At 34.7% G+C, this 17,659-nt stretch overlaps 1 protein-coding gene across 1 annotated transcript in view; it reads left to right on the top strand.

Moving 5' to 3' along the window:
- The first annotated feature begins 425 nt into the window (after positions 1-425).
- LOC116428870 (uncharacterized) overlaps positions 426-17,659 on the top strand; it is a 123,162-nt gene continuing 105,928 nt past the window's right edge. Inside the window, exons 1-3 of the mRNA XM_076372223.1 lie at positions 426-2,833; positions 3,149-3,181; positions 4,147-4,377. Of these exons, the coding sequence (XP_076228338.1) occupies positions 2,620-2,833; positions 3,149-3,181; positions 4,147-4,377 (478 nt within the window). The 5' untranslated portion in view covers positions 426-2,619. The remainder of the gene's footprint in view (positions 2,834-3,148; positions 3,182-4,146; positions 4,378-17,659) is intronic.

Raw genomic sequence — 17,659 nt, 5'->3', positions numbered from 1 at the left:
GTCACGCGTTTTGCCGCCGCATCTTGGAAAAACCCGCGATCCATTGATTTACTTTTGAAGCATTTAGATCTGATTCCTCTTACAGAAACGCGAATTTTTCGAAATTGTTGAGTCTCTCGTGGTTGTGGTGAAGTGAGTGCGAAGTGAGATTTCAGAGCAGTAGTGTATTTTCTCAAATTAATTTATTTATTATTTGTCGAAGAGAGAATTTGGCGTTCGTTGAATCGAGTGGAAAGCGTTTTATGTATAGAACGTTCCATAGCTACGCGCAAATGGTATTCGTTATAATTGTATCGATGTGTTCATTGTGATATAGGTCAGGCAGTGGTAGTCAACTGGTTAATATTATAGGCTACCAGCGGTTGTTTAATAGCCTTTTAATAGTTAATGACTAATCATTAAAGGCTTCGTAGTAAGCAAATTATTAATTCATGGTGAAATTTATTAATTAAACATCAGTTAGAAATTATATTTTTGGTTTAGAGGGCTATAACCCGTGGAGGAGTGACATTCTGCATAACCTCGTAGATGACGCTGCATGCAACCATTTAAACTTTTACCATTTTTTCTACATACGATTTTCAATGTACTTGTACAAGATAAATATTGATCGTTTCATTAACTCTAACATAGTCACTGGTAATTTGATTGAACTATACGAAAGTGAAAAATTGAATGACGTTTTTGAAATTTTGAGTCAGAATAGACTCCAGACGGCAATCCAACAATTTGAAACATAGATACTAATAGTCAAATAACAATTAACCCTCTATGGGCCGAATTTTTGTTCGTGAATATAACAAAATTTATACAGTATGAAATTAACAAATATTAACCCATGAATGCAAATTAACAAGGTATTCAATAGTTAATAATTTTATTAAAACGAATATATTTTGTAAGTTTGAAACTACAGTGACGTTGAACGTTTAAGTCTGCGTGTATAAAAGTTTAAATTAAATAATTAGTTAATTTTATTCCTCATTTTGCAGTAAAAAATCAAATAAATCAATTTAACCCAGTATAGTGACGCATGACTTTAACTTCACATGGGTCTATAGAGAGTTAATAAATAGTAATAATAGTATAGAATAAATGGTATATTATAATAAACGTACAAAAATTAACAAATTAATATGTTTACTGACAAATGATTATTCGATGATAGAGTCAAAGTCTTCGAGTTTGTTTTCGTTTTACGCGAGTTTCTCCGGCGAGTCTCTTGGCAAGGAAGTAAGTGTCGTTAACGTGAAAGTGGTCTCAATATTTATGAATATCATTAATACATAAATAGAATGTTGCTTGTAATTGGTTGTGTCGGGATAATTTGTAGTCGTAACAGGAGAAAATGACACGATGAGTTCGACGGATTTCCCTCGCTTCCCGGGCGTGTTGATTACGATCGGGACCGCTTATGTTAATATTGTTGTCTATACTGTATGCTAATTACTAGAAGTGAAGAAAGTGATTTTGCAATCGCCGCCGTATAACTATATTAACTAATTTCTGTACCTTTCCTGTGGTTAGGAATAGAAAGTAGTTCAGTTATCATAAAAACTAATTGATCTAGATCATAACCAAATTCAATTAACGCGTTGAATTCTTTAAATTCGATAAAATAACTTTCACATAAATTATCTTTTCGTAATTTTTCGATTAACTAAAATACTTACTCGTCTTATACAGATTATAGAATAGGGCAATAACACCTAATATGGAACACCTGATTTGCAAAGTTTGCCAAAACGAGAGATATGCAGTTTTTCCAATGAAACCTGCGTTGAAACATGAAGGAATTAATAAACATTGATACACTGACCGATAACCGTGCAAAAATTTAAATACCTTCAAATCACGGTAAAAAATGTAAATAAATAAAAAAATAGCGAAAAAAATGGCTTATGATATGGAGCTTACCTTATCTATGAAAATAAGAACAAGAAATGAGAAGCTTCGTCGAAATGAAAACAATGTGAAACTCACATCTCCTTCAATCACATTTTTTATTTTACTATGGATTCAACATTCTTAGATCTTACAAACTATTAATAATTCTAACGAAAATAAATTCTTGAAGATTTTTTTACGTATATTATATGAAGTATGAAAAAGATAAAACCGTAGATTATGCTTAAAATGCTTGCATAGGTTCCGTCCACTGTGACTTTCGCTTAATCAATCTATTAGTAAGTTACATCAGTTTATTATTGCTATTAACACACTTTTTTATGTTGATTTTATCTAATACTTAAACTATTTTATATACATACTTCAAACTCGACCAATTTTAACAATATTAAAGTATAACACATCGAAGCAGGTTCTCCCTCTAACATAACAATCTTATATTCAAGTGAAACATGTTCTAAGCAACAATTAAAAGAACCATTATTATTTATCACATTCGTCTTCAACTTTAAACAGTTCTCTAGAAATTACAATTATCTCGTAAACAAACTTCACAGTCAATCTCAAACCTCATCTCATCACCAATTCCCGCGCGAAAGTTCCTAGTAACCGACGATCGCGTTTCCCAGCTCCATTCTCTCGTGGCTAAAGGACGGAACAGACTTTTCCGCGGCAGTAAAATCAAAGAACCGTTTCGCTCGATTTTCCGCGATGCCCCCCCACCGGCCTCAATTCGTCGGTCGCCGATTGGCGCGCAAGTTTGAAGCCGTGGCTCTGTTCCTCTTCGGAAGAGTCCTCGGCGCCGGATGCGATAAAAGTCCTCCAGTCTGCCCGTACAAACGATATAAGTGCGTTCGCGTCGTGTCCGTCGACCGAACCGGCCGGGCGATCGCGCCGCTTGCGAAATCGGGCTGGATAAAAGTCAGTAAGTGTGCTAGGTCATTGGTTTTTGCGGCTGCGAAACGGGAGCCAGCGGCCGTTCCCGCGTCACGCTGCGCCCGTGTCAACCAAGTGTCTGCAGACTTCCTCTCGCAGCTCTTTGCGCGGCCGTTTACACGCCCGACTTCAGTTGAACGACAAAACCCCGGTCCAAGGCGAGCCGCGGACTAATTATGGAGCTGTCGCGACTACGACGATCGCGTAATTGCGCCGGGACACCGTGAGACGCATACTTGCTTGGAGATTCCGTTCGCCGCGCAGTGCTGATCGATTCGGAGATCGATTTACTGGTTTTGTTCAGTTCGTTTTACAGATGCGCAAGAGGATCGGGAAGGTTTTTTCGAATGTTCTACGATGTGCTCGCGATTAACCCTTTCACAGTTGGATTATAGGATGAGGAGGGTGCGTATTTCCGCCGCGTTTAGTGTATTCTCGTAGGCAGTTGGACTGTGGTTTGTTTCATGTGGCATGTGATGAGACGCGACTGATGTTTGCTGATTTAGATACACTATTGTTGTGTGTGTTTGAGAATTCAAGGTTAGGTCAGACTTTTTTTGTGAAATAAGTGAATTACTAGGAAGAGGGTGACTTATTGATGATATAAGAATTGGGAGTTTCATAAAAGTTTGTACAAACTCGATTTAATTGGTACGAATATTTCCATCTTCAATGGACAGTTACTTAGGAATCGGTTCGTTATTCAGATCAAAATTAGCGTATTCAAATTTAACGAATTAAGCCTATATTCCGCAAATTACTTCAAGCGTTATAATACGTTTCAACACAATTTCATAGGAAACAGATAAATATATCTTCTACACAAACAGAACGCTAAGATTAAAAATTACACTCCAACTCTTTCAAGTAACAACATTAAGAAAACATTATCAGTTTCACGAAAGTCTTTAAAAATTCCCATCCGGTAAATATAATATTTTGCTTGGTACTATTGACATTACCACTTTTGCTAAAAAAAGATCGACCTTCCGCGTCGAACAGAATGTAACAGGTCCAACAATCAGGTGCCAAAGAAAGCAGCTAGCACTAAATTTCAGTCGCAAATAAACTTATCTCCAAGTTAAACGGCTCCAGCACCCTAATCGTCTCTCTGTGAAAGGGTTAATGCATCAATGACTCGCGAGGCGTATCGCGAAAGCGTGTGTTCCGCCGACGGCGACCGGAATCGGTCGTTCGCCGGTCTTCCAACGAGCCGCTAATTGTTATTCGATAATGGCGCTCCGATAACGAATGGTTTATCGGTGAGGAAGAGTCGATTAACCTACTTTCTCGGGCCATCAGTGGGCGACAACGCGCGATTCAGCCGCGAGTTCGCAAATATCGGTAGCCAGCACGGAACCGCGTGCTCTGGACGAAATAGCGTTGATCTGAAAGGTGACAAGGTGAGCGGCGCGATTGGCGACCAGTGTTTCACGATGAGCCGTAAAAAGGTGTGGAACTCTATCATGCGTCGCAAGAAGAAGAATCATTTGGACTTGAGCGGGAGGGAGGAGAGCGACTCGGGCAGCGTTTGTAAGTCAACTGGAAGCTGCTGTGCTTGGTCATTTGTCTTTCTTTAAGCTGGCTGTTTACGGCTTTCACGGGATTTGATTTAAGGGCGGACACCACCTAGAAACGTCTTAAATATAGGTAAACTTTAGGGATTTTTTTGTTAATAATTGTCACGTGAAAATTCCTGATTTTTTCTGAATCTGTAATGCATCCGTAATGAATGTTTCGCGAAAAGGAGTTCCGAAGCTAGCGAATAACTCCGCAATTTTGTAACATTTTGGCTTAGAAGAAATATAAATGTAAATCAAAAGGTTACAGTTATACATCCAGAAAAAATTAGAAGTTTTCGCTTAATAGTTATTGACAAAAAGATGTCTAATGTTTACCTGTATTTAGGATGCCTCTAGGTGGTATCCTCTGTTAACCTTTAACCTCAGCTGTACCGCAACTGGGAGTGACTCTAGCGCGTTGGGAGCTTGCACTGATAACTAATATTCATTTTACAAGTTTTGCATTGTTCAGTTGCTTAGTTAACCCTTTGCGGTCGTATTAGTTTTATGTATAAATGAAGTTCACGATTTGTTTTTTATTTTAGAGAAATTTAATACAGTAATAGAGTAATAGATTAGATACATTATTTTAATAATAAATATTTTATTTCTTTAATTTTTATTTGTAATTTATAATTTCATATATTAATTGTTTCCATTTTATACAATCAGAAGAGTGAAAGTATTCTATCGAGCATAGTTCGTCTTACGACCGCGAAAAGTTAACATTTCTTAGCAGTGAAACGGGCGATAAACTAATAAAGTGTAAATTCGAAATGATTGTGTAAGTAAGGCCTGGTTAGGGGTCCACGTGGACCCAGCTGCGGTGGTCTGTACAGTCACTAAAATCTCCGGCTTTGCAACGGTTAAACAAATAATAAATAATAATAAATAATGTGAAAGACTGGCAGAGTCCAGTGGAGTCATACACGAAAAATGATTACAAGACAGTGTTTATATATTTTTTTCATTCAATTCATTAGTTTATTTTGTACATTTAGTACGCAGTATTATTTCTTTGTTAATATTCTGTGGATACCAGTAAATGATAATTTTGATGACCCAGTAAAATACTTTTAATTAGAATGTCATTAAATATACAAAAATAAGCAATAGAATAGCTTTCTGTTGTTGTAACGTAGAAATAATATTCTTTTTATACGATGTTATTAAATTTTCGATGGAATTAGTATAATATAATCGTTTCCAGTGGTATACATCCAAGTGAATCATATTTCCGTGACACGTCACTTTCGCAAGAGACACAAGTATGTCGAAAACATATTTATATTTTGTTACATTAAACCTCCAGATAATCAGACTACTGGCGGGAAAAAGTTCAGATAAGTATCAAAATTCATATTACAGCAATGAAAAGGATATTTATAACTTTTTACTTAATTGTGTAGCAAGAAAACTGTTAAATTTACCTTTTATAATTTGGAAAATTCAGGGTTTAACGTGTTAATCTTGCAAACACATGAAATATTAATCTTCAAATAGTGGAATTTTCAAAGTTCTCATATGATTCCTTAACCCTTCATATCTCATTAAAATCCCCCCTTACTTACATTGAATAAAGTAACTTGACCCTAAATTCATTTAAAATATGTACTTTTCCACATACATTAAAAAAGAAGTCCAAAATATTTAACCCATTGCACTTGACAATATTTTTCAGTACAAATATTCATTATTTCAAATTAAATATCAATTATATCGTTTGTAATTAACATAAAGTTAAATTTTTCATAAACTAAAGGACAAAACTATTTTACTTCTATGTTTCATAATTTGCTACCTTATCAAAAATTGGGTATTAACTTTGTAGTCATAATTTTGTTGTGTTGATTTAAATGACGTCTGACAGTCGTCTTTCGAGTGCAAAAGGTTAAAATCATTAATCTCCTAAATGCACATAAAAAAAGGAAAGTACTAATTAGTCAATAATTTATCTCTATTTCGTCAGACAGCGTGAACGGTGCCAGTACTTATTACCAGATTGTGAATATTTATGTAATCTCCAACTTTCGCGAACCACCTTTAGAAAAAAAAGGGAACAGAAATAGAAACGGCGATAAAAATGTGTTTCGCCGACCAAACGGCGGATCGCATTAAAAGTGAAATTGAAAGCTTGATTAATCATCGCCGGTCAAGCGTGCATAAAATTCTGAATGCGCTTGTCGCCATTTCTATCTCGTTTTCCAATTCGCTTGACATTTTACCTATTACCTGGAATTCTGTTTCATTCGGCTTTCCGGTTTTCGTTCGCTTTTAAACGCTCGCTGGCTACTGGACTTACCAGACATTTCTTAATAACCGCATGGAAAACTGTAAAACACGTAAACCGTTTCCGATGTTTTTGCGGAAACGGAAACCGCTGGCTTGTTTGTCCCACCTCATTGAATCCGCCGTATTTTCATTTGTGTGTGCGCGGTGTATGAATTTATTGCGTCACTGAACACGAATCGAATGACATTGCGAGCGAAAGATTCAAATAAAGACTCAAATAAAGATCTTTTGGGAAACGTACATTCATTTTTATAATATACGATATGTAACTTATCATTTTTAATAGAAATATATGTTTTTATAAAAAATGCTATTCTAACTGTCATAAAAATAGGTAATTATTACTATATCGATTTTATATTGGTGGTAAACATTATGACCAGGCTTATAAACACACTCCGTAATGAACTTCTTTAATTGTAGTAAAAAAATATTACTACTGACGAAATAAAAAATTAGAAGTATCAATTAATCGATTATTAATCGAACTTCCAGAGGAGATTATCGAAGGGTTTAAAACACGAATAACAGAAAAGTATTCAAACGATTTACGATCAGATGGCAGTGATTGCTTCATGTGGTAATCCTAAATAGAACGAACAAGATTAATGAAAAAAACGCTGAAGTTTCTCCTAACGTGTAATAAGATTTACAGTTTCTGTACAATAAAAAAAAAGTATGACTTAATAATTATGAACATATCTGCTAAATTTGAGATGACTCGGATAACTGATTCCGAAAATATCGTGTGCAGCGTTACACTTGACACCATTATATTTTTAACCTTATCACTTTTATTCATTTTTCGAATTCGGTTTAATCCTTTCGGAATTGTATTTTTACCATTTTAAACTATAAAAAAATGCAAAGAAAAAGAATTTTGATGTTTTCCATCTGTTACACTGGAAAGACCACTTAAGGGATTAAGTATCCAATAACTTAACCTCTTGACCTATAATTTCTTTCTCAAACGTGCTTGATACCATTACTTTGTCATTAATAATTTATCGAAAAAAAGAAAAATCCTAGGCAAATTCTGTGTCCACGTTTGCACTAAAATACCTATAAAAACCGATAACAGAATAATATTCAATTTAAATTCCAAAGAATCGAGTAATATGTATATTTGTTAATCCTTTACACACCAATGGCCACTCTCAACAGTCCCTTGATTTAATACATACAAAATAATAAAATTTAGTTTCTAATATTAAATTGTATACAATGCATCAATATGTGAATTACTAAAAAAGCTTCGAAATTACTTAAAAACAATTATAATTTACAAGACAACTGACGTCGAATAAGAATGTTTCATAGCGTAAATAACTAGATAACAGTGTAACGTATGAATTGTGGTAGCAAATAATTAATAATTGTTCCATTTTATCTCTGCTACAAAGGAATAAGTAATAGGTAAAATGCTGGTATTTTCATGGTAGTCAACGTATTAAGTTACCTATGATTTCTCGTTAAGTGGCTTTTAGAAAATATTGTCCCTATCTCCTCGAAAACTGTTGAATACTTCTAGTGAAATACTTTTGTAGTGCAAAGGCTTAAGTTCTGCTTGAAATATTCATCACGAGTCCGACATGAGATTACAAAGCAGGGGGTTGAGAACGGGAGTACTTACCTAAGCTTCGTCACGATCGCAGCCGTCATTAATCACCTCCGGTAAGCGCCATTTATGATGGTTATTTGAGTAACACCATAACATATAAGAAATAAAGACGAAGATCCCCGATTACCTAATGAGGCGACCATAACCCCGATTTTCTCATCCGAGGGTAGACGCCGATAGCTTGATCCCCCGATCAGTGGTCAACGGAGATCGTTGGCAGACATATGGCGCGACGTAAGTGCCACGTGTTTGACGAAAATATTTAATTCCGAGGCTGAAAGTCGATTCGTGTGCGCGCGTGAGCCAATCCTGGTAATTAGCGTAGTCGGTGCACGAGGCCCCCCGATACATAACGACGCGTTCCACGCTCGTAAACAAGAGGTGGATATCCTCATTAGCGATGGAATAACGGCCACGATTTTACATGCGATCGCTGTCCTTGGGGTGACATGTTTACGAAGTCGATTTTGTACCACGGTGTCATCGGTTCTTAACACATTACGGACCGGAAAGTTTGTTGATCACCGTGCCTGTGGTAGCCATTCGTTTGTTCGCGTATCAGCATTTTTAAGTTACCCAACGATTACGGCGTTTAAAAATGTTGCATTGATTACTTAATTTCGGAAAATGGTTTACAGTTATATTGTCTTTATAATGCTTGTTTACACTAGGTTTCCGGAGATTTATTGTACAGTTTGTTTGATTGGCCTTAGAGAACTTAATTAGTTTGTAAAATTTAATATATGTCAGATTGACGCGTTCCGTAAACCTAGTGTTAGTTAGATAGTGTATTAACCCTTTCCACACGAAAGATTTTTCGTTACATATATTCATTATTTTCTAGTGAAATACTGAGTGAAATAATGAAATATATATTAAGATAATATATATTATATACAAAATATATTATGCAATATATATAGTCTATAAAAATAATATACGAAACTGTGGTTAAAACTATTTTATTTCAATATGTTGTGTCTAATTATACAATATAAAATGTAAAATTGAATATTGTATTTTATAATTTCGTATAGCACATCAAATAGCGACTTTGAGTCGCCTCTCAAGTGCAAAGAATTACCCCTTGTCATAGAATATCGTGTCAGACTCGTGAAGATCTCAAACTGAAATTAACAAAAGTAATCGAATCTTAGTTCCCTCGAGTTCATATTAAATATTATATTTCGATTATCAATTGTTACACTTTAAAGTAAACGTGGATATAAGTGAATGTGGAATTCTCCGTTATTTCTGGTAAAGGATTAATATCAAAGTAATTATTATGCAGTTATAAAAGGAATCATAGGTTAAAGGGTTAGAACTTCAAGAAACGCGAGATATCTTGTGATTTGTCTGTAATGTGCTGAGTTTCGAGTAAAGGATTCATTTTTAATATTTATTGCTTTCATTGGTACAGTCGATATGTGGTAGAATAATTCTTGAGATAATTCTTCAAATAAAATGTGAATATTATTCATCAGAAGCACAAGTGTCTATCGATTCGCAGTCGGCTAACGCTTCTCCTCATTACCGACCCTTTCTATGATGCTTATCGCGGGTATGCATGTGACATAAATTTTTAAAATTCATTTCCTCGTGAACGAAGCTTTGCGCGGGGTATCCTGTGACTGGTGATTCGACCAAGACTGGTATGATTGGATATGAAAAATGAATCGAAAAGATGAAATACAGATTTTTCGTTTAGAACCTTATTTTTCAAGAAAATCGAATGTGAATATTTGTGAAGCACATATTATTCTATGAAGGAAGGTTGTTTTATATGCGAAATGAATACAAAATTTAAAATAAAATCTTTTGTTCTCTTTTGCTCTTGAACCATCGTTTGAAGGATTTCAAAGGATTTTAAAATATTTCTACACCTACATATAACTATAGAGCGTTGATAGAAGTACAATTACTAATTATGATCATTGTTTAAAGTTATCGAAATAGTTTCTGTTTTATTTTATTCGTAAAAGAGGAAAGGAAATTTTTAGAAATGTGATCTTATAGTTTTTTGAACATGAAGTTATATATAAATTATTTTAAACATTTCGTGATCTTAGTGTTAAATAAGTAATACGTGAGATATGTATACTTTTGAATTATTAATAGAATTATATAGAAATAATTATTTCAAACATTAACAATTCGTATTTGTTCAGAGTCAATTAACACATTCACTACCAGCGTCAGACATTTGTTATGACTATTATATGTAGCTCCATCAGGCGAAGCATCAGTTGGTAGTAACATTTTATTCCATAATTCTAACTACGTGCACAGCCATATGGTTGCAATCGAGACAGGAGGGTTAAAACGTTGAATATTCCACCGATGAAATAAATACGACCAAAACAGTATATCCCTATACAAATACAATACATCTAACGCGTGGATCCTTATTAGAAAGTAAACAAAATAGCATCTACATTTAGAAACGTTGTACTCTAATATTTGAATATTTGATTCCACCGTTTTGTACTTTTAATAAATAATAAAACTTAGTTTCAACTAAAACAAAATTTTCATGAACAATAAAACTACAATCTGTAATTAGAGTTGGATAAAATGTAATCTAATAATTAGATTATAGATTTGTACATATTTACGAGAAATTTAAAAGTGCAGAATTGCACAAAATACGCATACTACGAAAAAATTTAAAATATTCAAATTGCAGCGTTATTTAGAGTATTTATTACGAAAAGCTTTTTCTATAATAATTCTATTTTTCCATTATGTTCTCAAAAATCTGAATTTGCATATAGTTCACTAATCATATTATATTTCTCCCAACGCCAACTGCCATCCATACATTCCAGGCGAAAAGAGTCTGCACGATACACAGTGGCCTGGACTTCTTTTTAGCAAAACTTAATTTTTCCAATTTAATATAGCAACAAACCTGGTTTTTTATAAAATAATAACGTTTTAAAACTTAAAATATTACTCGTTTCAAACGATTTCATAATCAAGATAGTCTTCCGAAGATAAAATCGCAAAATTCGAAGTTGTATTAAATATTTCAAATACTTCTTACAGAATATCAGAACACTGATTTTCGTAACATTTTTGTATATCATACTAAATCTGTTTTAAATATTTAATTCTCTTTTAAACAGTTCTTAATCCACGTACAAGCAATTCAAGATTAACCCTTTGAACTGAAATGACGAATTTTATTCGCACGTGCTCTCAGTGCAAAACTGAAGTTGGCAAATTGTCTTACAAGTATGTTACATCGCAACTAAAATAATTTTCTTATTTTCATAAATAAATGTAACTGAATCTGTAATACTTCAGTTTTCTTTAAAATAGTCGTGTTCACAGGGTACAGACAGAATTAAACAGCGTAAACAGGAACGTTTGACTAAAAATAAATCGCCAGGCAAGGGTTATATATTAATAGTGTACTAAACTTTAGGCAGGTGTATAAAAAAAAATAACCCTCACCCAGACCGTCGCGACGGATCACGGAAAGTTTTCCCGTACCATCATAAAATGTTCATTTCACGATTTTCTTGCGCTTCGATTTTTCACGGCGGTGACCGGGGGTTGTTTTCAAGCGCGACGTTGAAAGCATGAGCCTGTGGGGGCGGCTGGACGAAAGAAAAAGGGATGGATCGGGGTCCGGCGACATCTGCTGAAACATCGGGCCAGGGTGAAAACGAATCAAAACGCGGCGCGAGGAACAGCAATCAAAGCGCGCGTGCTCGCTGAACGGAGACGGGAGATGATGAAACAGAAGGCGGTTTTCAGGGGGTTCACCGTGTACGGGGTTGAAGATGGACGGGCAGAGGGGTCGAGGGGGTGAAAGCGCCGCGAGAAACGTCGACAACGGAGGATTTTAATTGAAACGTGCGTACATTTAATTAAAAATCACTGTCGGACGGTATTCCGCTCGGAACCCGCTGTCCAACTGGGACAGACTTTGGGAGGATCAGTGTATTCGTTTATACAGGGTGTCTCTTGCAGCGAGGTAAACAACTTACCGAGCAGCTCGGGTTTTTGTGTTCGATACGTCGATATCAGTACCATTGCGTACAATGGTTTCCTTTGTTATACCGGAGAGAAACATTTGATAATAGAATATGTACGTTGTGTTGGGTATAAATTGTTGCTGCGAGTTTTTGGCGGTATGAGTTAATTAACATGTTATTTGTTAGTAAGCTTCGCTCGTTACGGAGCGTTGGGTGATAATGAGTTAATAATGATAATGGAATTTTGTATTGATTGCTAATGTAAGAATTTATGGAGGGGAGGTTAATGAGAATACAAATGGTAATTGTTGAAAGAAGTGAGTATAGGAGAGTAATGGTGTAGGTATGAAATGATGGGGCACGATGCAAATTAATTATTGTCGGGTTATAATTGTTTTATTTTGATGTTTGATGAATGATGTATGGATACCTGATATTATATTATTCATTGGTAGGTAATTATTTAATAGAGTATATTTATATTGTGTGTAAAATATTTATTAAAATATTTATCACGCTATGAGAGCTTTCAGTAATTTCTAATTAATTGATTAGTATTGAAAATTTGATTTGTATAAGTTGATAGAATCGAAGCAGATATAATTTGCAATTCAAATTTGTATTTTACTATTTATTTATTATCTATTTACATAATTATAATTATATAAATAACCAATAAATAAAATAATGTACTTTTTCTTTAATTTGAACGCTTCCACGATTTCACCATTAATTTCAGAACATCTTGTATAACTGTGCACATTGTAGTACTCTATTAATGTTTCATGTACCAATTAATGAAAACATGAAGCCATTTGTTTCAATCTGCACCCCATCAATTTCGACAATTAACAGATGCACTAGCGATACACTCTCGGCATTTCCATATTTCATTTACCAATAAATACATTTCAATGCAAAACACGAATGTTAACAAAAAATATTTAAAAAATCGTACATTATTAAAATTTGAACAAAACTTTTAACGGTGATAAACCGCAATATCTCAACAATTTTTTTATAAAGTAACAGACACTCATCTAAACCATTGCAAAATGTTTCCTACGAATAAACGGACGTAATAAAATCTGATAAAAAACATATTTCGAACTCACTGCGAGTTAGTTCGTATAAGTGAGATGCAGATAAATAGAGTTCTAATGACTAAAGTTCGTTTTATTAATTTAGTAATAACTAAAATGCGGATCTTTATGAAAAATTCAATTTTTGAAAACATAACAAGAAAAACAAAGAACATAGTTTACCCTAACAAGCATTACAAAAACCACCACATTGCACAGACTTTCTACAATTATTCGCATCATGTGCATTCTATGCAATTTTGCGCTCCCAAATTTCCCATAAACGCATAGAGATCCACAATCCACATAATATTAACTTCCAAAGTTCTCAGGTTTCGTTGCTTTCCCTTTCCTTCCTCTTCGAGTGTAAAGAAGAAGAGTTCCGCTTAGCTAATCTTTCTTTTTTCGCAAATTGTTAATTGTCCTCGTGGGGTCAGATCGAGTTCCAGAATCGCAAGGTCGAACGAGTGGGGGGACCGAGAAGAAAACGGCGGCCCCTTGTTAGACGGGGTACTTGTCGCTTTGGTAACTCAAGGAGACAATGCTGGCCAGCGTAACGTGATCCTACGGTCCTGTACTTTGGTTACACGGGGTATAATTTAACCACCGGTGTAGCCTCTTGCTTAATTGCGACTGCAACGCTGTGGCTTGCTCGCCTCGTACTCGATTAGACGCGTACGCGTTTGGCCTGTTCGCTTCGACCGGACTAATTACGTCGGCCACGTGTACACGGGCAGACTTAAGAAGATCAAGTCCGGAATGAAAATTTGGTCATGTCGATTGTATCGGCGTTGCGTAACTTTTTAAACGAATTACTTAATCTAGAACATTTAGGGAAATGAACTTGTCGGTTAGCAGTTATTTCGCACGGTTACCCGTCGCGTACACTGAATACTGAATGAAATTTTTGTAACATCTGCTGTGTAATGGATCTTATGAAATGTATGCAGTATGGAATTATTGATTATGAAGGTGGGAAACTTTGAAAGAGGATATATTGTATTCTATAATATATCGATATAATCAAGTTTGTACATTTAGTAGTTGTCTGTGTTGTATATTGTAAATTGCTAATTAAGTTTCGACTAATATTTTTTCCCTTATTAACACTTAACAGACCAATGTCACTATATAAGCAGCATGGTACTTTTACATACTCGATCGAGTGCCGCATATATGGCGGAAAAAATAGTACTGTACTAGGTCACTTCTCTGAATTTGTTTCCGCTTGTTATCTATGTTAAGGTATTTTTTGGCGATAAGTACACTTGAAATACTTACAGTCCGTTAAGGGTTAATAAACGTGTCTCATACAGTTGATAGATGTTGTTTACTTCATTTAGGCTACCTTATGCAAAAATTGCCAATCCTTAATGATCAGATTAAGTAAATTAAATTTGAAGAGTTTGTTTTTGTAAACAACAACTGTTTCTATTTGATATTATATTATTTCTTGCTTTTATTTTACAACGTTTTTAATGATTTATTTAATACTGAGCACCATTAATATTATATTAAATTTCTGCTGTTATTCAGCATTTTCAATTTGCTGACAAATTTTAATATCAATAGAAGAATTAGCTGAACAAACAATTACTATTTTTGTTGGAAAAGTTATGATCTGAAACGTCTGTTTTTCTTTTCCAAGTGACGCGCGTTGCTCAGTTTTATTTCTAAGCCACTTTCTAAATTTGACATCTGTTACGTTCCGTTCGAGCGATTCGTCGCCAAGATTGTTCAATTCCCAGTGACACTCGGAGTCGGGGACGCTTGTTCTATCAGGAATTTTCTTTTCCTGTTGCAACGCGCAAGGTACAATAATAATGAACGATTTTATGACTTCTGCCGACAGCTGGGGAACGAGAGTAATGGCTGCTTTGTTTCACCCGAGGTTTCTTCTTCCGCCTCGTTCCTTTTCCGCGTCTTCGACGTCCCTTTCGGTCGACCGATCGTCTAGCCTCTCTCGCTCGTTCCTGTCTCGACATCTGTCGTTTGCAAAAGGAAGTCTGGCTCGCGACTTAACTGCGGGCCCGCCGGAGAGCAATGAGATAATCGGAAAGGGTTAAAGAACAAGACGCTTCCTCAAATTTTCTTGATCGAACGGGGGGAACTCAAATGAATTTTCTTTCGAGGGACATGGCTTTTGGTGGATAACATCTTATTATTTGATGTCTTCTTGACATAATCTGCTTCTCTTCTTTATTTTTTGGTTACGTGGTACTGTCCTTTCAATTTGAAACTTTTGTAGTAAAAGTGGAAAAATTGTGTTGGTATTTTGAGAATTATCAGAAATATTATTTCATTGGATGAAACTATTACTATAGTTTCAATTCGAGATTTTTCTAATAAAAATTTGTGTTAGTAAATTACAAGGAATGCTATTAAAATGGAAAATATTACCATTGTTTGATATATTTTTGGTAGAAGTAAAAAAATTGTGTTGGAAAATCGTGAGAAATATTGAAGCATCATAATATTGTGATGCAATCCAACGATATGGAGTTATCGATTTTTACAAGATCAGACAAAAATATTGTGTTGAACTAATGAGATAAATAATAAAATTAATCTTATTCTGAAGTAATAAGTTAACTTTCTTCGAAAATTGACATATTAGTAAAATCAGGCACAATTATTTTTTTCTATTTGTGAAAAGATCGATAAAGGCTGAGATGTACAGTTTCTAAGCTCGTTAATAGGATTAGTACTTCATTTATTTCAATCATACTTTTAACCCAAACAATTGCTACATTTATTCAATTACTTAAGTGTCATAGATCTTCGCAGACCAGTGATGTCATATGAAGTCAATGACCCCGGTATCAACCAAGTCCCTATTATCGAGCAGCTATTTACTTCATAGCATTCCTAAATAAATAAAATCAATAAAAAAAACTCGAAATTGTTCATTAAATGAACAAACAAATACTTTCACGATACCTAAAAAATTCAAATACGCAATTCTCAAATTTAAATATATAATTTGTATAATAGTCTTCTTATAAACATCCACATCACGTTTGAAAGTTGTTACACCAAAAAACTAGGAAAATCAACAACCTTAATCATTAATCACCTCACGGGGACAGCTTCAGATATTACAAAAAGTATCTGCTTATAAACCTTTTTCCTCGATTTTTTCCATGTCCGATAATTGGATCATCTATTTCAGCGATCGGCGCTTTTAAATCGAATGAAATCGTGTATCGATGATCGAGCACCGTATCATATCGTCGGGCATGAACTTATTCTAACCGAGACGGATTATTAATGGCTTTGATTCTAGGAAGAGAACAGTCACACCGAGCGTCGCGTTACTAACGGAGGAGGAATCGTCTTATCGGACAGTGGGTTAGGTCCATCTTGCTCCTCCTACGTTGTCGCATGACTCAACCTCCTTGTACGGCCAACAGGAATACGGCTGCTCGCAGGAAGTGCATCGTAGTTACGATGTTGATGGTCTTTCCTCATTACGTGCCGCGCCTTTGTTCACCCATTTTCTTTTGCCGTGTCTCTCCTCTGCGCCGACTCCGAGCGGTTCCCTTTAGTGGGCTTGTCGATCACGGATAGAGTGGATCGAATTTGATTGAAAGATCGCTGGCTGCTTCAATGATTCTTGCCATTTGTACCGTATACTGTTCCACTTGGAATAGCACGAATTGTTTATAGGATCTCCGTTGGTTTGATCCTGATCATTTTTGTTGTTTTCATTCATTTGTCAAGAGGTTGTGGATAGGTATCCTTATCGTTTTAATTCTACGTTTTATATCGTAGAATTATTGAGAAAAGTTTGACGATTGAAACATTGATTCCTGTATTTTAATTATTTATGTAAAGTTAGTTAATATTATTTCGGTTTATTGTTCTTTTTGTGCATTCTGGAGATGAAAGTAGTAGTGTGATAATAGAAGGTTATGAAATAGTCTTATAAAATCGAAATTTTTATTGATATTTTTGAGAATAATATAATACTAACATTTACTTGACTATTGAGAATATTCACGGAGAGTTAACATTTATTTACTTTTATTAAATAATTAGTATCAGTCGTGCATATAAATATCAAAATAATCACATCTAAACAAACAACATACAAGTTATATTCAACCATTAATATATTTACACTATGCTGAAGTAATTAATCAACTAAAGAAGAAATTCATAAAATTTCACAATTTTATCAATATTTCATAATAAATCTTTCACTCTAATATCTTACCATATTTTACAAATTCGATATTCTAAACATCTTATCGCAAATTCCAAATATAA

Source organism: Nomia melanderi, chromosome 11 (assembly GCF_051020985.1).
Source record: "Nomia melanderi isolate GNS246 chromosome 11, iyNomMela1, whole genome shotgun sequence".
NCBI lineage: Eukaryota > Metazoa > Arthropoda > Insecta > Hymenoptera > Halictidae > Nomia > Nomia melanderi.
This window is presented reverse-complemented; position numbering and strand designations above follow the sequence as displayed.